The sequence below is a fragment of the Ambystoma mexicanum genome, chromosome 9 (genome assembly GCF_040938575.1).
Source record: "Ambystoma mexicanum isolate Mex_15411 chromosome 9, UKY_AmexF1_1, whole genome shotgun sequence".
In the NCBI taxonomy this organism is placed as follows: Eukaryota; Metazoa; Chordata; class Amphibia; order Caudata; family Ambystomatidae; genus Ambystoma; species Ambystoma mexicanum.
This window is the reverse complement of record NC_090931.1, coordinates 853,773,597-853,795,304: the sequence shown is the minus strand read 5'-3', so window position 1 is coordinate 853,795,304 and position 21,708 is coordinate 853,773,597. Positions and strand designations below refer to the sequence as shown.

Genomic DNA, 21,708 nt, shown 5'->3' with positions numbered 1-21,708 from the left:
AAATCGATGCCCGAAGGAATGCTCGGAAAGGAGAGAAAAAGCCCTTCATACAAGCCTCGGTTCGTTCAGAGACACCGGCAGTCCTCTCGAACGACCCCGAACCAATGCAGATTGGCGCCGTGAGAGGCCGGTTGTCCAATGCAGAACGAGAGAACCGAAGAAAAAACCATTTATGTATGTATTGCGGTTCATCCGAGCATTTATTAGCGACATGTCCTAAAAAACCTGTCAAGCGTTCGGGAAACGCCAAAACTCGACAATAGCACGAGTCCCTGTGTCGAGTGTTTCATCGGACTCCAGTACTATTCCTAATCACGCACCCGTAATTGTTGAGGTGACGTTACATTGTGATGACCGAGAATTGGTTTCCAAGGCCATGGTTGATTCCGGAGCCACCAACAATTACATAGACATCACATATGCCAAGAACTGTTCCATACCCCTTGTAAACAAGAACAAACCTGAAACGGTTAATACCGTGGACGGATCTGTTTTGACTTCTGGTCTGGTAACCCAGGAGACGGTATCTGTTCAGATGACATTATCGAATAATCATTCGGAAGAAATCGTCTTCGATGTCATAGCTGCTCCGCAGTACGAAATCATACTTGGTCTTGCATGGTTAACCCTTCATAATCCCGCCGTTGACTGGGTTTCGGGATTGCTCCAGTATCCTTCAATTCATTGCAATGAACATTGCTTTACCAGTCAGGAGGTGTCAAACAAGCAACACATATTGGCCTCTATGGGGGGTGTTTCAACTATCGGCGTGGTACATCAAAGCGACACTACCATACCATGCGAATACGCTGAGTACGCTGATGTCTTTGATAAAGGCCAGGCAGAACAATTGCCTCCTCATCGACAGTATGACTGTCCAATTGAATTGATTCTTGGTGCCAAAATCCCTACAGGTCGTTTATATTCGCTGACTCCAAAAGAAGACGTTGTGTTGAAAGAATACATCGACAAAGCTTTAGCGATGGGTTTCATACGGCCATCACAATCACCTGCTGCGTCTCCTCTATTCTTTGTTCCGAAGAAAGAGGGTGATCTAAGGCCTTGCATTGATTACAGGGCACTTAACGACATCACCATAAAAAATCAATATCCTTTACCACTGATAAACGGATCAATTAGGTACTTCCAGTTACTTCACCAAATTGGACTTGCGAGGAGCATACAATTTAGTTCGCATTCGTGAAGGCGACGAATGGAAGACCGCTTTCAAGACACGGTATGGTCTTTACGAGTATTTGGTGATGCCTTTTGGTCTGTGCAACGCTCCCGCCACTTTTCAATTCTTCATGAATGATATATTCAGGGATATAATGGACCAGTTCGTGGTGATTTATCTGGATGATATTCTGATCTATTCATCATCTTTTTCGGAACACGTCAAACACGTTTCTACAGTCCTACAAAGACTCAGGGAGAACCTTCTTTTTGTGAAAGCCGAGAAATGCGTCTTTCATTCACAGGAAGTGGAATTCCTGGGTTATGACATTACCAATCTAGGTGCTCGAATGAGCCGTTCCAAAGTGAAGGCCATATTGAATTGGCCTATTCCGCACAACGTCAAGTCATTACAGTCTTTCCTAGGCTTTGCGAATTGTTATCGCAGATTTATTCATTCCTTCTCCAAAACAGTAGCTCCTTTGACGGCTTTAACTAGTTCCAAAGTTACTTTCTGTTGGAACCAGAATGCCCAAGCATCATTCGAAAAGTTAAAGGAAGCATTTACCACTGCACCCGTGCTTCAACATCCAGATCCAGATCGCCAGTTTATCGTTGAAGCGGATGCATCCAGTGTCGCTACTGGAGCGGTACTCTCACAAGTTTGCACAGAAACCAAGGAGGAGCACCCAGTGGCTTTCTTCTCTCACAAACTTACCCCATATGAACGAAATTACACAGTCACTGAGCGGGAATTGCTGGCTATCAAGGATGCCTTCCGAGAATGGCGTCATCATCTTCTTGGGGCCAAACATCAGGTGTTGGTGTACTCAGACCATAGAAATCTTCAAGCATTCAAATCTATGAAATGCCTTACGGCCCGACAGGCCAGATGGCATGTCTTTTTTGCCCAATACGATTTCCAGGTCACATATCGTCCTGCCCGAGAACACGTTAAGTAGGACGCGTTGTCTCGTATGGGTGAAGAGGCGAAGGACGAAGCACAAGTACAAAATCAGTTGTTGGCAGATCATGTAATATGTAGTTGTTCTGTTCAACCATCCTTAAAAACCGAAGTACAAGAGTGGGTGAAAAAACATCCACAAGTTATCCAGGATATGAATCTGGACGTACATAACGGTTTACCTTTCACACAAGGAGTGCTCTACCTACCGACGTCTTCAACGCGGAATAAAGCACTCAAGTGGAATCATGATTCCTTGATCGCAGCCCATCCTGGACGGAAGAAAACACTAGAGCTGCTCAAAAGATGGTGCTGGTGGCCATCCATGTCAAAAGATGTCATAGATCATGTATCGACTTGTTCTGTATGCATCCAATGTAAAAACACTCCTGGTAAACCAGTGGGCTTACTCCAGTCCCTACCTGTCCCTAACAAACCATGGGACATGATATCTATGGACTTTGTGGTAGAACTCCCACCAAACCAGGAGTACGATACCATATGGGTTGTAGTGGATTATTTCACTAAATTGGCTCTTTATGTTCCCTGTATTGGTTTACCAACCGCTGCTGTTCTGGCTGACCTATTCATTCAACATATCTTTCGTTTCTTTGGTCTACCGTCAGTAATCATTACGGACAGGGGCTCACAGTTTGCGTCACGCTTTTGGAGAGCACTAACATCAGCATTACTGATTGATGATAGAATGTCCAGTGCTTATCACCCTCAAACTGATGGACAGACCGAAAGAGTCAATAGCACTATGGAACAATATCTGCAGTGTTTGTGTCTACAGTACCAATCGGATTGGCTCAAGGTCCTGCCGGCAGCAGAATTCGCCTATAACAACTCCTATCATAGTGCCATAGGCACTTCACCATTCTATGCGCTTTATGGACAACACCCCCGATCAATACCTTTGGATTCCAGCTTGTCTTTGGATACTCCTGCCGCAGGCCGTACTTTTCGTGATCTGAAGAAACTACAGAGGAAAGTGAAGCAGCAACTGGAGCAGGCTAAAAGACGCGACAAGTTCTATGCCGATGCTCACAGAGTACCCGCACCTGTCTACAAGGCTGGTATGAAAGTATGGCTGTCCACTAAGAACTTGAGAATTCCAGGCAAAAAGAAATTATTGCCTAAATACATTGGTCCCTATGCAGTGCTCCAAGTAATCAATCCGGCTGCTGTCCGTCTAGCTTTGCCTCAACGATGGCGAGTGCATCCCGTATTCCACGTGTCACTCATTAAGCCATGTTCTGAAGCTACTAGATTGCCTGTACGGCCTGTTGCTATTTCTGTGCGGGGTTCAGATGAATACGAGGTACAAGACATACTGGATATGAGGCTACGTTCTGGTAGGCCGTTTTATCTGGTGGATTGGAAGGGCTATGGTCCCGAAGATAGGTCCTGGGAACCTCTTTCTAATATTCATGCTCCTGCTTTATTGAAGCGTTTTCACACGAGAAGGGGAGAGGTTGCCCCTTTGGGGGATGGCACTGTCATGCATGCCGGACGTGGTCCTACCTCCTACGCTCGTAGAACAGCTAGACCGTTCTATTCCAAATGGCGGTTGTTCGATACGTTGCCGGGAAAACGACGTTTGCACTTTTCACATCGCTAACTTCACGTGTATTCTGTTCGTCACGTGAACTACGGCATTACGTATAAAAGCAGCGTGGAAACTTCACTCGCTGCTTCTGATCGAATCATTTGGCGTTGTGTAGCTTTAACCTCCGTCCTGCATCCTTGCAGGTTACTTCAGCTACTTTTTGGGCCTTCTATAGCGTGTTTTCCGCCACACGCTGATTCCTGGAGCTGTTTGTTCGCGTGTCCTTCCACACGCGCACGTTGTCTTCAAACGCGGCTGTCCTGGGCTGCGTGAATCCTGTTCGCGTGCAAACCCACAAGCGCACGCTATCTTCAAGCGCGGCTGGCCTGGACTGCATGAATCCTGTTCGCGTGTAAAATCCACACGCGCATGTTGTCTTCAAACGCGGCTGTCCTGGGCTGCGTGAATCCTGCTCGCGTGTAAATCCACACGCGCACGTTGTCTTCCAACGCGGCTGTCCTGGGCTGCGTGAATCCTGCTCGCGTGTAAATCCACACGCGCACGTTGTCTTCAGACGCGGCTGTCCTGGGCTGCGTGAATCCTGTTCGCGTGCAAACCCACAAGCGCACGCTATCTTCAAGCGCGGCTGGCCTGGACTGCATGAATCCTGTTCGCGTGTAAAATCCACACGCGCACGTTGTCTTCAAATGCGGCTGTCCTGGGCTGCGTGAATCCTGTTCGCGTGCAAACCCACAAGCGCACGCTATCTTCAAGCGCGGCTGGCCTGGACTGCATGAATCCTGTTCGCATGTAAATCCGCACGCACCTGTTGTCTTCAAGCGCTGCTGGCCTGGACTGCGTGAATCCTAAATCGCGTGTATTTCCGCACGCGCACGCTATTTTCTTCGCGGCTGTGCAGAACCGCGTGTACTTTGTTTATACCATAAAAAGGGCGATATTTCCAATTCCTGCACCTGTGACACTAACAGGGGGATTGATTCATTTCTATACTTTTCTCTACGTGGGAAGGAAGCTTTTCAAGGATAATTGGAAGGCGACAGTGAACAGTACTTTGGACGCTATCCTGTGGTGCATCAACCCGTATCTAGCGTGAGCCTCGTTCCGTTCGGGATAAGTCTCCCTTACTAATCTTCCCTCCCTTGTCGTTTGTTCTACCTTTGGATTTCCTCAAGAGACTTCTGCTGGATTCTTCTGCCCTAGACTTAAGGTCAGTGTGTGCATTCATGTCATTTTCTGTTCTATCATACTCAGTTTGGGGCAGTTTCTTATGATACTTTATTTTGTTCTAGGCTGACTTCCTATACCTCACCCACGCCCTTTCCAGTGATCCATCTCTCTGCCTGTTTTATCAGTCAGAGAGTTGTATCATTTGGAAGGTCTAAACTTGACTTCACAACTATCAAATCGTGTGAACAGGGATCCGGAAGACCCTACCACCTGTATCCTTTTGAGTACCGTATCCTTTTCAGTCAATACTTTGGTGCTTTCTGACACACTTCCAAGCGGAAGCGATGAACACTCCCAGATGAGGTAGAACCCAATGGCTCTCCAGAGACTTACGGAGGGCACTCAGACCTTCAAGTTGGAAACACTTACCTTGGGGAAGGCAGGCATCAAGCCTCCATGATCAGGAATCCTTTGATAATGCATCACAATTCTGTAGTAATCCCATACTGAGAAAGTTGGTGGAGCTTGGCTCTCTATTTATGTGTCTGCACATATACTCCCTGGATCTGGTAGACCAGTCAGGATTGGATAGGGGAAGAAGGCCAATCCCCCAACTAGGTGGAAATATAAAAGGAAAGTTAGAGACAGTAGAAGGTGTGGGTTGCGCGGGTGAGGTCGAAGGAGGAGAAGAAGAAGAACCAAGTGACCAGGAAGAGGAAGGAGGGAGTGGTGAAATGTGGAGGCTATTGTTAAATCAAGTGAGGTGTTGGTTTAGTGAGTGCAAGGGCACTGCTGTGTGAATGAGTGTGTATGTGAACTAAGTTTAGTTTGTTTAAGGAGTGTATGTCAAGTGGCTGTTGCAGAGAGTGCGTGGAGTAATAGTGAGAGTAGGATGCTAGTAGTGGGAGGAGGAGAGTGGGGGGTGGAGGAGAGTAGGAGGAGGAGAGGAGGAGAGGAGGCGTCGGAAAGGAGTGAGAGGAGGAGAGTAGGAGCGAGAGGAGGAGTGAGAGGAGGTGAGCAGTGGTAGGAGGAGGGGTTACATCAAAGGGTCGAGTGGAGTAGGAGGTGTGAAACATCAGAGATATTAACAACTGGTAGGAGGAGTAAGGAGGGAGAAATGAGTAGTGAGAGTGAGGAAGAGCACAGTGTGCATTACTGATCTAGCCCAAATCCAACAGAGTAAGTTCAAGGCACAATCCAAACTTCCCTTAAAACACTGACCTGGGGTTAAAACAGGAAAGGCTAAAAAGTCTCTGAGGGAGTTTAGGATAACATGTATTTAGAGAGCCATCAATAGCTAAAGATGGCTGGTAGCACTAACCAGGGGTTACCGATGTCTGGCTTAGGGAGGAGGTTTGTGTGCAAATGAGAGAGAGAGAGAGGCCTCCCATGCATAATAAAAACACTTGAACTGTATCAAAGACTTTGAGTGTTTTCTGTGACATTATTAAGTTACCATGCTAGCCGCTGCCCTTACGCTACAACACAAAGTTGAAAGTTTGGCCAAAACTCAAAAGTCACACATTTCCTAATCTACACAAGTCTGTCCTTACGTCAAGATACAAAAGGTTCTTTCCTTGAGTTATTCCCAGTCTGTGTTCCTCCTCACCCTCCCAGCTTTCACCTAGTATCTCCCCCTGTGGACTTTCTTGGTACTGGTGTCTGGACCTCTTGGGTTATTGGTATTGCAGATGGGTAATTCTCCCACCTTGCGTGGGCTCTTGTCAGGCAGTTAATAGTATTTTCTTTTGTAACCCCGCCATGGGCTGATCTGAAACCTTTGGGTTGCAGGTGCAAGAATTATGTTGTTTGAACTCCAGTTTCCAGAGACTAAGCAGCTGGGCTTGTAATGTCTCCTCCTCGCGCTTTGATTCCCTCTCCACGCATTTAGCAACCTCTACCATAGTCTTGCAGGGCTCCACCAAGCAGCGGTCCACCTATGTCCGGGCTTTCTGGCGCTCACCACTTGTATCAAGGGAACACATCTGGAATTCTCTGTCTCCCATGGGATCTCCACTGACTGGCCCTGTCCCTTTAATTCACCTCACTAAACTTTGTCTAAACTTTCAATCAGGTTGGCTAATTATTTAATGGTAATTAGTTTACCTAATGAGGACCAGTTTAAAGGGAAGTGCGGTCAGCGACACCATCTTGGCGCTTACTGGTGCAGTTTGATATCCTCGTCCTCGCGCATCCTGGTGTTCCACCAGAGCCAAAATCTTGCTTCGTGGGTATGCTCTAGCATTTGGTTTCGCCGCAGGTATGACATGCTAATTCCCATTATCTGCTGTGGCTTTATGGTGCAGTCGGAACCGCATCTGATGAAGCAGGTTGGGATGGTCCAAAGGTTTGCGATTTTCTGTCCACTGTGTCTCAGGAAAGTCACATTCTGTGGGGGCCTGCTGGGAACTCAAGTTCTTTAATTCTTCCTCTGTGGTCAGTATTCCTTTGTAGAGATTATTGTGTTCCCTATGGGGTATCAGGCGTGCAAGGACCCTCGACACCCCTCGTGGATGCACTCTGGTTAGTGACTGGCACATCCCAGTCCACAATGGCCCACTACCCCTAGGGATAGTTTGGAGAACTCACCACACAACATATTGGGTTTGTCAAACTCTGAATAAACTAGGTTTGTACACTGGAATGTTTGTATTTGTATTTATTTTATTTGTATTGCGCGCCTTGCCCCGGGGCATCTGGGCACATGTCTTGCAGACAGTTACAGGTTACAGCGATATATACATTATACATTTTACAAGTTACAATATACAGTTTCAGAATATACCTTTTACACATATTTACAGGATGTTAGGGGTACATATAGGATTAACCGCTGTATAAGTTAAAGTGAGGAGGTGGCTTGGATATCCCTTTCATTTAGCCAGTGTTTGGTTTTGTGTTGGAAGGAGTGGAGGTGTGGTACATTTCTGAGCGTATTGGGTAAGGAGTTCCAGAGCTTAGCCGCAAGGACTGGGAAACTCTAGCCTCCTGCAGTCTGTTGCTTGAAGCTAGGAATAGCCAGTGTGCGGGCCTGAGCAGATCTCAGGGATCTGGATGCTGTATGATGTGTAAAGCATGTGGCTAAGTAGGCAGGTGCTGCATTGTTCTGGGCCTTGTGAGTAAGAACGAGAGCTTTGAGGGATATGCGATGGGTAATGGGAAGCCACTGCAGGTTGCATCTAGTGTTGGAGATGTGAGATCGCCTGGGTATGTCGAGAACTGCTCTTATGGCATTGTTCTGTGTGACCTGGAGTTTATCGAGGTTTCTTTGACTTGTCCCTAGGTAGAGGGCGTTGCAATAAATCGATTTTGGACATGATGAGGGTTCTAGCGAGGATCAGGCAGTTGCCCGTTGTCAGAAAGGGACGGCATGCTGTGATCAGTTTGCATGTATAAGATGACGTGTTTTAGTGACGTTAGAGACTTTGATATTGTTCCCGTCGATAATAAAGGATTTGTATTTAGGGTCAAGTTTGGCGAGTTTAGGGGGGGGGCTAGAATGAGTAACTCCATTTTTTCATCATTGAGGCAAAGCTCATGATGTGCCATCCAGGCCTGGATGACAGTTTAGACTTTGTTGAGTGCTTTGGCATTGGTTACATAGTCGCCAGTGATAGGGATGAGTATCTGGGTGTTGTCTGCGTAGTTAGTGTAGGAGGCACCCAGATAGTCAAGTATATCAAAGAGCAGTTTAGTAAACACTTTGTAGAGTGTGGGAGATACACAAGAGCCTTGTGGGACTCCACCCGGGACGTGTGCTGGGTCAGCTGCAGCTAAGGAAAAGAAGACCCTCATGGATATGTTTGCCAAGAATGAGCTAATCCAGGATGTGGCTGCGTTGGAGAAGTGAGCAGCAGTCTTAAGGTGGTGGCGGCAGAGGATTTGATGATCGACCAAATCAAAGGCTGCTGAGAGATCAAGGAGGAGCAGGAGCGCCTGTTTGCCCTTGTCTTTCAGGTCCTCGATTTGGGTTTTCAAATTGATCAAGGCTGTCTCAGTGCCGTGTCTGGGTGGAGACAGGACTGTCTAAGCCCAAATAGATTGTTGGTCTCAAGGTATTCCTGTATTTGGAGATATGCCGCTCAGTCCTAGATTTTGAGAAGGTAAGGCACAGTGGTGATGGGCCTGTAATTAGATGGATTACTGGGATCAAGATTAGGCTTTTTTGATTAACGGGATGACCCACGCATTCCTAAGATTGTTAGGTAGAGTGCCCGATATGAAGGAGGCATTAATGAGCGAGGTGATGAATGGGGCGAGATCATGTGCAGCTTCCTGTATGACCGGATCAGGGCAAGCGTCACCTTGGCAATTGGAAGGCTTGAGCTTCAAGATAATATTTTCAACATCCTTAATGGTAAGGAGAGTGAAGCTAAAGGGTTTGAAGGCATGTTCAGGTGAGGTGGGTATGTACGACGGGGGTTACCCGTCGAGTCAGAAAGGTAGCTTCTTTTGGTATTGATTTTGGCTTGGAGCAGGGGAATTTTGTCTAACAGTGCCTTTTGAATGTTGGAGCACCACTCAGTGTCGGGGGTTCATGTATCAAGTGGGGTAACTGGAGACTCAAGTTCCTTAAGGACCTTGAGTAGTTCCTTGGTGTTAGATTGGGCTTGTGAGATCCTTTTGTTGTAGACTTCCTTTTTTGCAGCTAGGATGGCTTCTTTGTAGGTAAGGGAAGCTGAGGTGAGGTTATTTTTGTTGACTAGAGAGGGTGGGCTTTTCCAGTGAGCCTCAGCTTTTTTCTTTTCTTTACGCAGGTCGCTTAGGTGAGGGGTGAACCAGGAATTAAGGTGGAGGCGAGGTTTTTGTTTGCGCAGTTTGAGAGGGGCGATGGTGTTGAGAGCATTTAACATTGCGCGGTTGGAAGTGTCTACTAGAACAGTAGGGTCCGAGCAAGTGGAGGACGCCGAGTTCAGTAGAGGGAGGATGAGAGGGAGTAGCTTCTCGACTGTAATATCCTTCTTGTTGCGAGTGAGAGTTGGAGGGGTGAGGTTGGGTTTATCTGTAGGTGGACTGGAGTTGATGGAGAATAGTATTATGTGGTGATCAGAACAGGCGCATGGGGAAACAGAGGTTACGTTAAGCGCACAGTTCATGTCTGAGACCCAATCAAGGATTCGACCCTTGATGTGGGTAGGTTCTTTAATATGTTGGGTAAGGCCGAAGTCAGCCAGTACACTTGCTAAATCAGTGGCTTTGGCATCATTTGTGTCTAGATAGCCTAGATTGAGGTAGCCAAGTAGAATGATTTGGGAGTTAGGCTTGGTACTAGTAGCTAGAATGGATGAGATGTCCTCCACAAATGAGGATGTGGGGCGAGGGGGCCCTTTAGATAAGGTGCACTGTGGCAGTGTGATTGGGTGAGATCGGCAGTTTGATCGACAGTAGTTCCGCAGATGGCAGCAGCAGGCTGTTGACATCTCCGAGATTGAGCGAGCTCTTAAATATGAATGCTAATCCTCCTCCCTTAGTTTGATTGGTGTCCCTGTCGCACCTGATAATGGTGTAGCCGTCAGGGATGGCCAAAGTCAAGGAATTGTGAGCAGGAAGGGCTACGTCAATTTTAGGTGCTGCAGAGGCTGGGGCTTTGCTGTCATTAGAGTTAGGGCTTTTTGTCAGTGGAGAGGTTGTTCAGGTGGTAGGTCCATTGATGACATATAGAGGCCAGTCTTTGGTTTCTAACTGACGTGGCACACCGATGACTGGATGGATTAGGTGAGGTCGATGTGGTGCGGTAAGGCTGAGGTGGACTCTTGATCAGGATTGTTCAATGTTCAAATCAGGAGTGTAAACGGACTGTAAAAACAGAACATATGCAGGGTGTGAAACAGGAGCATATTGGGTTTGTCGAGGTGCGAGTATACTGGGATTGTGAATCTAGAATATATCCGGGCTGCACAAACTGGGACTATACCAAGGTTGTCAGAGGTTTGCGTCTAGAACTACTTTCATGGCAAGCACAAATGGCTGCATTTATAGCCAGTGCATTGGATTTACTGATAGTGGGTACAATGAAAGGATTTGCGGAACTGTTAGAGCTGGCACAATGACTGCACTTGCACTGGTGTTAATTTCAGTGTGCCCAATGGTACAAGTGTTTTAATTGCACCAAAGCCAAGACAAGGCATATTGTGTCTTAAAGCTGAAGCCACAAGTACCACATATAAGAGAGAACCATCTTTGCCATGATGGTTTTTGAGACAGTAGATGGGCTTCCCACCGTGGCATTTACAACTTGTTTCCATAAAGGGTAGTTGCTATTAAATACTTCTTTATTGGGGAAGCTACCTAACCACAAAACAGTAGAGAGATCATGTGTCCATCTATGGAGGTTAGACGTAGTGAGGCCAGGTAACAAAAAAGAAAGAATGCCACCCACAGTGCATACCATGGACCACCTTGTGGGTTTTATCACGCAGGTGCAGCTTGCTTCCCTGTGGCGCGAGTTGACATGGCATAGCAGTTCAGAGTGGGCTGCTCCTATTTGAGGCAGGACCCATATTGATTTGCATATGGCTGATCCCTCACAATACTGGCGCAGACGGGCTAACATACAATAGAAGTTTGTGAGGAGCCATTTTGGCAGTTAATATTCATTTGAAACATTCCATCCATCATTTTTTTGTCCTAGTCTTAAAATGACCCCCTTAATAATGATTATAATTGTTAAAAGTTATTATTGTGTTAATACCAATACGTTTGCAGCATTAGCACATCAAACCTTTCAAGTTATACGTTTTTGGGCCTCTAGCCAGAACTGTAGCCCTTCTTAGCCCCTGACGTTTTGTAACGGCTAAGCCTGGGTGAACTTACAAAATGAACAGATTCACGTGTTGGAAGATCTCACTAGACTTGCCAACACTCCCAAATTTCACCCGGATCTCACCCAAACTCTGCCTAGTCACAGCAAGATGGCTTGTGTGGCGCACATTCATTTAAAGATAATTCAGGTAACCCCCTCCCTCCAACCAACTCTAACGGCATGCTCCCTACTAGTCACAGACAAATAAATGTGAGATGCACATGCATGTACGTCATTAAAATGAATTGGGCTTTTATGCTGTGCTTCAGGACAGAGTCCAGCTTCTAAGCGCAGGATTGTGCATCAAACCTGCGCTGCTCATCATTGTCTTGCACGCCTGAGCCATCCTCCCTGCCCAAGGCTTATGCCATGCATGGCTTCCACTGGGATGTGCTTCTCCCTAGTAGTCACAATAAGATAATGTGTGTTGTTCACTCAGCTTCAGCCATTTAATGTACTCTCAGGGGTATGCAGTGTTAATAACGACAACATTTTAAACGACTCTTGAATAACGACAAAAAGTCGAATTATTTAATAAATGTATATATGGGGGTGGGGTAAGCGATTAAAAGGGGTGGGGATGGTTGGGGGGGATAAAAAAGGCTGTAGAAATGGGGGATGGGGACCGCCACAAATACAATGAAAATAAAAAAAGAAAATCGACTACTCGTTATTAATTTCGTAAATCTCCCCCGTTTCACCTGGGATCGCTTCTTGCTCTGTTCCGTGGGAGGATTCCTCTTGTGGACGGATCGGGTCCTGTATAGGCTTGATCGAGTCTCGTCCAGCTGCAGAGCGCGTTCAGAGTTCCGGGAAGGCCGCTGTTCCAGGATGTCCAGGAAAATAGGTAGCGGTCGCTAAGAATGGGGATTCCAGGAGCAGATTAGAGGGAAGGGGTGAAGGAAGGAAGAAGGAACCAGGATCTAGGAATAGTGGATTGCCGAACTGCACACACATGTCAAGTCACTACCTAATGATAGCGTGGGGCCGCGGGGGTGTGGCTAATTTATAGAACGTGCCGTGTGCGACGTGGAAGCTGGTGCGAGGCAAGTCGCTTGTTGCGGCCATGTTGGGAGTAACAAAGAATACAAGCCCCGGCGCAATAAGGACCCGGAAGTCCAGAAGGGTCAAGTTCTAAGGGTCATGACAGCATGCCTCCTCCGAAGACCTGTTCCACCAGGTTTGCCCAGGTGTATGAGATGGAATCTTCAAAGCAGTCGAGGGGTATTTAAGTTAGAAACTGGTTCCCAGGATCTCTTGCTAGGAGTGTATCCTTTCCATTCAACCAGGTATTGAAGTCGACCCCGTTTATACCTGGATTCACATATTCTGGACACTACATATTCCATCTGATCGTCTACAACAACAGGACTGGGTCTGCAGGATTTTCGGGAGGATTGGATGTAAGGTTTCAATAGGGAAGTGTGAAAGACTGGGTGTATTTTCTTCCAGGAATCGGGTAGCTTGAGTCGGAATGAGACAGGATTGATGACTTCCTTTATGGAAAATGGTCCACAGTACCGAGGGGCCAATTTGTTTGGCCGTAGATGTCACGGTAATAGTTTCGAGAGCAACCAGACTTGATCACCAACAGAATAAGAGGGCGCTGATTTTCTCTTGGAATCCGCATAGAGCTTGGAGCGTGTTTGAGCCTCTTTCAATTGTTCCTTGGCTTCCTTGTGTATGTTGATGAGAGTCTGTATCCATGAGTCGAGAGTAGGTACTGGAGTGGGATGTGGAAGAACAGAAGGTAAAACGGACGGGTGAAAACCTTGACTGCAATAGAAAGGGCTGACCTTGAGTGCTGAGTGATCGGAATTTGTTGTAGGCAAACTCGGCCAGGGGTATGAGGAGAGACCAGTCATCCTGAACCTTGGTGGCAAAACAACGAAGATATTGCTCCAGAGTTTGATTTACACATTCTGTGGCTCCGTTGGTTTGTGGGTGATAACCTGATGAGAGAGCGCGTTGGATCCCTAGAATACGACACAGATGTTTCCAGAATTGTGAGACGTATTGAGGTCCTCGGTCCGATATGATCTTGGAAGGAAGTCCATGAAGACGGAAAATATGTTCCAGGAAGATTCCAGCAAGTTCTGAGGAGGATGGTAGTTTAAACAAAGGTGTAAAATGAGCCATATGGGTGAACAAGTCTATGGTTACCATGATGGTCGTGTACCCTCGGGAAGGTGGCAATTCCACAATGAAGTCTGTAGCAATAAACTCCTATGGTCTTGTTGGCAGCGACGGTTGCAGTAGAAGACCCGCCGGTCTCTTGTTATCATGTTTGTTTTGACTGCAGACAGTACAAGCCTTGACGTACTGTTGTACGTCGGTCTTCATTCGAGGCCACCAAAACTGTCTTTGTATAAGACGGAGGGTGTTAGTTACACCACGATGACCGGAGTGAAGGGTATCATGGAAGAGGTTTATTACCGTGTTGTAATTTCTGCGTAGGAATGACCAGTGCATTGTCCTTGAATAGATATTCTTCCTTGACTCTTAGATTCCATGAATTCGTCCTTGAAATATCCTTCCAGAGGTCAGAGGACTGGGTTTGCACTCGGATTTCTTCCAGGAGGTTGATTGCTTGAGCTACAAAGATAGTTTGGGGAAACATCTTAGGGTAGGCCTTGTCCTCAGTGGCTGCGTAGTCTGGACGTCGAGATAAGGCATCAGCAATCATGTTTTGTGATCCGGGAACATGAGCGATTTGAAACTGGTACTGGGCAAAGAAGTAGGCCCAACGGGCCCGACGACTGTTCCTGCACTCCAACGACTGTAGGATTTGGAGATTCCGATGATCTGTGCGGACTTGGACTGGATATCTAGCACCCAGAAGTAGGTGTCGCCATTCAGTGAAGGCTTGGCGGATGGCCAAGAGTTCCTTCTCCAGGACTAAATAGTGTGTCTCGCTGGGGGTCAGGGTTCGTGAAAGGTAAGCAATGGGGTGTTCCAGTCCATCCTCAAGTTCCTGTTTCAAGACCTCCCCTATGGCGTAGTTGGAGGCATCCGTTTCCACTAGAAATGGGTGATTTATGTCGGGCTGGGTCAGGATGGGGGCTTGCGTGAACTCTGTCTTCAATCGTTGGAATGCTTTATCTTGCGGTGTAGACCAGATCAAGTGGGTGTCTTTCTTCAATAGAGCAACGATCGGCTGAACGATCTCGGAAAAGGTAGAAATAAACTTCCAATAGAAGTTGGCGAGCCCCAGGAAGGATTGCACCTGTTTCACAGATGTGGGATCGGGCCAAGCCAGTATGGCCTTTACCTTTGAAGGGTCCATACCAATTCCTTCTGGGCTAAGGATGAATCCTAGGTAGTGAACAGAAGTAACGTGGAACAAGCATTTTTCGGGTTTGGCTAACAGGTTGTGTTCACAAAGTCGTTGTACTGCCTTTACATGTTCTTCATGTTTTAGAGGATCCTTGGAAAAAATAAATATGTCATCCAGATAGACAATGACGAAGAGGAACAACATATCAGAGAACATCCTGTCCATAAAACGCTGAAAGACTGCGGGAGCATTGGCTAGTCCAAAAGGCATGACTAGGTATTCATAGTGACCAAAGGGTTTTCTAAAGGCTGTTTTCCATTCGTCCCCCTCCCGGACACGGATTAAATGGTAGGCACCCCGGAGATCCAACTTCGTGAATATTACGGCTCCTCTCACAGCTTCCAGGATATCTGAAATCAGGGGCAGTGGGTACCGATCTTTGAGGGTGCATTGGTTTAAGCCTCGATAGTCGAGGCAAGGTCTGAGTTCCTTGGTATCCTCCTTGGGAACGAAGAACAACAAAGCACCCGCTGGAGATTTCGAGGGTCTTATGGTGCCGTTTTCAAGATTGGTGTCTAGGTATTCCCGAAGGGCCTTTTTCTCAGGTTCGGAAAGAATGAACATTCGGCCGAAGGGAATTACAGCTGAGGGATCTGTATCTATGGCACAGTCTTTGGGCCTGTGAGGGGGTAAGGCTTGGACTATGGCAGTAGAAAATACATCAGCATATTCCTGATAGGCCTCTGGAATTTGTATGATATTGGAAACCATGAGTGGTGTTCCTTGGTCTCTTGGTGGTTCTTTAGGAGTTATCGAGGAGGGGTCCAGGGATAGACAGTGGGACATACAGAACTCTGAGCCCAGGAATAATGATCCTGCTGTCCAATTGATATACGGATTGTGCTTTTGTAACCAGGGCATACCCAAAACCATGGGGTAATGGGCTGATTTAATGATGTCGAATGTAATCCGCTCTTGATGGTGGTTTATGGAAAGTTGGATCTCTTTATGGGTCCTGAAGAGAGGGGTCTTCCGTCAATTGCTTCAACCGGCTGCATGGTGTTTCGTGTCTCGTACGGAATATGGTGACTAACAACCCAGTTTTGATCAATGAAAATTCCCATAGCTCCGCAGTCCACCAAGGCCAGAATGGGATAGGTCTTGTCTTTGGAGGGCGAGAGGAAGGCCTGTAGTATCACCAAACTGTTTTGTCCAAAAGAGTTCAAGGATGGAATTGACGTGGAGCAAACATCTCTATCCCGACACCTCGCTCCATTTAGGATCAGGAACTGGCGTTTCCCGAATGCCGTGGAGAGGCTAGAGGACATTCTCTAACAAGGTGTTTATCCGAGGCACAATACATGCACATGCCTGTGTGGATCCTTCTCATCCTTTCTTGAGGGGAAATAGGCCCACGGAAGGCTCCGACTTGCATGGGTTCCGGATCTATGTCAGGGGTTGGGGCAGAATCGGTTTTAACAGAGGTCTCAAGGGAATTCTTTTGAAAGGGTTTTGGTCTTTTTTCTTTCAGCCTCTCTTTCCTGGATTCGGAAGTCTATCTGCATGGCTAGATCCATAAGAGCCTGGAATGAACTGGGACGAGCCACCCGGGCTAATTCATCCTTAATGTCCTCGTTTAGACCCCTGCAAAATAGAGTGAAACTTGCTTCTGAGGACCAATCCGCTTCCTTGGCCAGTTGTTTGAATCTAGTAACGTACGTTAGCATATCCGGAGTACCCTGTCGGAAATCAAGTAAGCGTTCCTGAGCACTAAAAACCTGTTCTGGGCGGTCGAACATACTCTTGAGTGCCTGAATGAATCCATCATAATCATCCAGGAGGGCATCCCCTGAGTTGACTAAGGGAGTGGCCCAGGTCAACGCGTTCCCTGTGAGGTGCGAGATTATAAAGCCCACCTTCGCCCTAGAAGTTGAAAAATAATAGGGCTTAAAAGTAAAATGCACCAAGCAGGAATCCAGGAATCCACATAAGGATTTTGCCGATCCATCTTATTTGCCTACCACTCCACCCAGTAATACACTGTCCTTGTTAGCGGGGTCGCAAGACAAAACAAGCTGCCTTAATGCACCATTCTCAGCCTTTAAGTTCTGTACTTCAGTTGTGAGCTCTTGCATGCCACGCATAAGGTCCTGGACTGCTTTCTCCATAGCAGTATCAGTGTTGGTCGTTTGGCGTCTCAAACTGTCGTAAATCTCCCCCCGTCTCACCTGGGATCGCTTCTTGCTCTGTTCCGCGGGAGGATTCCTCTTGTGGACGGATCGGGTCTTGTATAGGCTCGCTCGAGTCTCGTCCGGCTGCAGAGCGCATTCAGAGTTCCGGGAAGGCCGCTGTTCCAGGATGTCCAGGAAAATAGATAGCGGTCGCTAAGAATGGGGATTCCAGGAGTAGATTATAGGGAAGGGGTGAAGGAAGGAAGAAGGAAGGAACCAGGATCTAGGAATAGTGGATTCGCCGAACAGCACACACACGTCAAGTCGCTACCTAATGATACCGTTGAGACGCGCGGAGACGCGGCCAATTTAAAGAACGTGCCGTGTGCGACGTGGAAGCTGGTGCGAGGCAAGTCGCTTGTTGCGCCCATGTTGGGAGTAACAAAGAATACAAGCCCCGGTGCAATAAGGACCAGGAAGTCCAGAAGGGGCAAGTTCTATGGGTCATGACAATTAAAGTGTCATTTAAAACATTTGGCATTATTTTGGTTGTCGTTATAAACGCATGCAAACCTCTCAGGCCTCCAACAAATTCTGGAATTTCAATGTTCTACCTGTCACCAGACTACCCTAGCAACCTGCATTCTATGCCTTAGAGAAGGATCATTAACTTCCACCCCATATGCCTTCTATAAACGTACAAGGCCAAACTTACCCCCAACTACCCACAGCCAAAAAATATGGAGGAAATTAACTGAAGTTCGGCCTAACCAAATCAGTGCAAGTTCATGTTACTATGAATTTCTGTCTGAATAAGGCTATCCGGGCCTATTCTGAGATTATGAACCAGCATCCTATAAATGAAACGCTCTGCGACGACGACAGACCAGCTATGCTTCAAGCCAGTTTTTGAACAATTGAGGAACAAAACAAACCTACCTTGCCGCTTCTTTGTATTGTCCAAGTTCCTTCTTTAAACTTTTCACCTCTGTGTCTAAAATCTGGTTGTGGCTGTATACATCGGGGACAAATCCCACATCTGTGTCTTTGTGAAGGCCTTTCTGTAACATTTCATACCTGAGGAGAGAGGAAACAAAGAAAAAAAATGTTCTTTGTTACATCACTCTTCCGACTTCCGTTTTCATGTACAACCTATTTTACAGCATGGTAATTCTTCCCAGATTTATCAAAGTCCGACTTGATGGTAAGGGTAACTTATCGGCAATTATGTCAACTAAGCGTGGGGTGAAACAAGGCTGCATTGTGGCCGCAACGCTGTTTAATCTCTATTTGGCTGATAGGAGTACAGCTTTTGAGAATTTGCACACATTTCCGTAAAATTGGGGCCAGGAACTGTAAATTGGCTTGCATACACAGATGACCTGCTTCTATTAGACCATAGACCAAAAGGCATTCAAGTCATGATAGATGCATTAGGTTTATATGCTAATAAAATTGGTCTGAAAGTGAATATTGAGAAAAGCAAAATCATGATATTTTCTGGTAAACATGAGGTGCAAAATAGGAATATATAATTAGGTTTTTTACCGCGATATCTAATCAAATTTCCAGATCGCAAGAAAAGAAACAATTTTCTCAGAATGCGGCTCAATTTAGTTCACACGGGAGCAAATCACAAGGGATCAAGAAAAAAGCGGCACAATTTTATGCATGGGCTGCAGAGACCTAAAACATCAGTCATTAGAGCATCTTTTCAGACATTTCCAAGGCACTCTAAATGCCAGAAAAAATGTTTTTGCCAAATTTGTCTCTAATTCAGATCTAGAGACAGGTCTCTCATCAGTGATGTTCTGGAATAGATTGATCACTGGGCAAGAGACGGCATTGACGATAAATGTAATCAGAGTACTTGTAGATATGGAATTAATTTTATCAAAATATTGTTAATATCATATAGACATGTGTGTCTGTAGATTCTTAAACTTAAAAAGAATTGTATGAATTGGTCTGTTAATAATTGTAAGAGTCTTTTTCTTTCATTTTTTTCTAATACTTTCTCTTTTTGTGAAAAATCAAATTTTGATTATAACACAATTTTTTTTTAAAAAAATAGGAATATATGTGGACGAAAATTTGAACTTGTGAAAGCATTGGACTGAAACGAAATAAAAATATACGAGTGGTAAATGCCATTAGTGTGTGTATTGGCAACAATTGGGGTTTCTCGGCTCATACGATTTTGTAGCTATATACGGCTCAAATCAGTCTGATATTGCATTATGGTATTGAAGCATGGGGCGATAACTATCTTACTGATCTGAGAAAATTTGAAGCCAAGATTTTACGCAAACTGCTTAGAATGCCACAAAATCTAGCAGTTGACTATCAATATTTGGAATTTGAACTGCAAGGGATAGTAGCAGATGTTATTAAAAAATTAGTTATGTGCTACAAAAAATGTTATTGTTAGACAATGCTACTATTATAGTCAGTTACTTACAGGCCTTCTTGCGTATTGATCGTTGTCACGGTATGGGAACCCTGGATAAAATATTGACTATATACAACAAGTATTCGGTTAGATATGAGAGTAGACCAAGCTTGAGGCATGACTACAGGTTCAAAGGATGGCTTAGTTTGAACATTACAAATGTTAGCTATGAGCAACATTTAGTGTCCTTATCTACTAAGGGTCACAGTGGTCCCTTCCGCCAATATAGAAAGGAACGCATAACTAGGCCACCGTATATTATGGCGTATCAAAGCTCTCAGATTTTTAGGCAATATCTTTTACTAAAGTTTAATGTGTGTGATGCTTTGGAGATTAAAGGAGCAAGGAAGGGTATTAACGCGTGTTGATCGTATATGCCGCCTGAAATCTTTAGAACATCTTTTTGTGCAATGTGTTAGCCTATCCTCTATTAGGATACATTTTTAAAAATGTTATAACAATCAATATGACATGGATGCTGTGCAATTAATATAGTCACATTTTATGGAAGGCAATGACCTTTCTTTTATGTTTTATATGGTAACATTTTATTGGAAATGTGAATTGATTTTAGATAATTTATCATATGGTCTGTTTTAATGTTAGGACAATGTGCCCAGTTATCTCAAATCACTACAGCTCGCAGTGCTATGTTGGTTCTCTGCCTAGAATGTGAATAATCATGTCATTGTTGTTTTCAATGTTGTGCTTTATTCATTTGTCTGTATGTTGTTGCGTATATACAAAGCCGTAAGGCTGTGAGTATATTAAAGTAATAAAGAAATATAAAAGGCAGGGAAAGAAAAGATAGAATCAGAGAAAAGGGATTGAAAAGAAAGAGCAGACAGGGTGAGAAAAAGAGGAAAAAATAAATAAGGAAAGAAAAACAAGCAAGTATTAAATAAATCGACAGAAGGGAATTTTTCGGATATACATGAACCATGTTCTAGATTCAGTAAGCCAATTAAGGTTAAGTTAAAAGGACCAGCGTCTTGAGGAGTGAGGGACGCTGGTGGGATGGGATGTGAGCAAAGTAGCAACGGTGAGGATGTAATGAGGTACAGTGTGTCGGAGATAAGATATGTTATGTTCTGCTTCAGTTGGAAAACTGTGATGAGGGATGGTTAAAGGTTCCAGAATGGGAGATGAGAGAGAAGAAGGAGGTCCAGAGAGGAGGAGGACTGTTGCTGGATCGCGCAACTATCACGATTTGTGGATAAACCTGTATGAAGACCCTCATAGAGATGTGGCATCATCATAACTAAGAAGGGGAGTATGCTACAAAAGATCTGGTGTTGAATGTCCTTGTCTGATAATGGGATGAGTGCTGGCGTGTGCTTTAACAGGTTTAGATCCCATGAAGAATATTGTGTGGAACTAGATATTGGTTGATGGAAGCGTTGGATATTTGTGTGTGGCTGTACATGTTGGTGGGGACTGGGGACTATCAAGCAGGTATTTTGAGCTGGGTGCCCAGTAAGAAAGCTGTGAAGCAATGTTGTTCCAGATCAAGAAGGTAGCAGCAGTTGTTCTGACACAGCAGAGAAGAAGAGCAGGATAGCAGTGACCGTCCTTAGAGAGGAAGTTGTAGTAAACAGAGACCATGAAACATGCTTTAGCACAGATTGAAGATGCCCTTCCATGTGAAGAGTTCTTCAATAGAGGGACAGAAATCATGGCTAAGTTATGTAATGAACAGTCCCCTCTTCAACAAAAGAAAATTAAAAAGATCACTAATCCCTGGTTTACACTAGATCTAGCTATGAAAAAGGGACAACTTAGATCTTTAGAAAAGAAATGGAGAAATAAATTGTACACAGAGTTCCCTAGAACAGGTCAAGAGCTTACGAAGAGAATATGGAAAAGCCATATTCGAAGCTAAAGCTAAATTCATACCTGAGAAGATTGATAAAGTTACGAATAGGCCACGGGAATTGTATACTACAATCTCCCATTTGGTCAATCCTGAGTGTGCGTCAGCAGTACCAGAATCACCACAAGTGCAGGCGGACGCCTTCAATAATTTCTTCATTAACAAAATAGAATGAATACAGGATACGATTGGGGAAATTAAACCATCAGACCCATATCTGGTCTCAGAAGCAATGATGGAAGGTACTTCAGAA

General features: G+C 45.4%; 1 protein-coding gene across 1 annotated transcript in view; it reads right to left on the bottom strand.

Moving 5' to 3' along the window:
* Window positions 1-21,708, bottom strand: part of SPAG16 (sperm associated antigen 16) — a 2,683,085-nt gene that overhangs the window by 2,586,985 nt on the left and 74,392 nt on the right. The window contains exon 5 of the mRNA XM_069615929.1: window positions 18,070-18,207. Within this exon, the coding sequence (XP_069472030.1) occupies window positions 18,070-18,207 (138 nt within the window). The remainder of the gene's footprint in view (window positions 1-18,069; window positions 18,208-21,708) is intronic.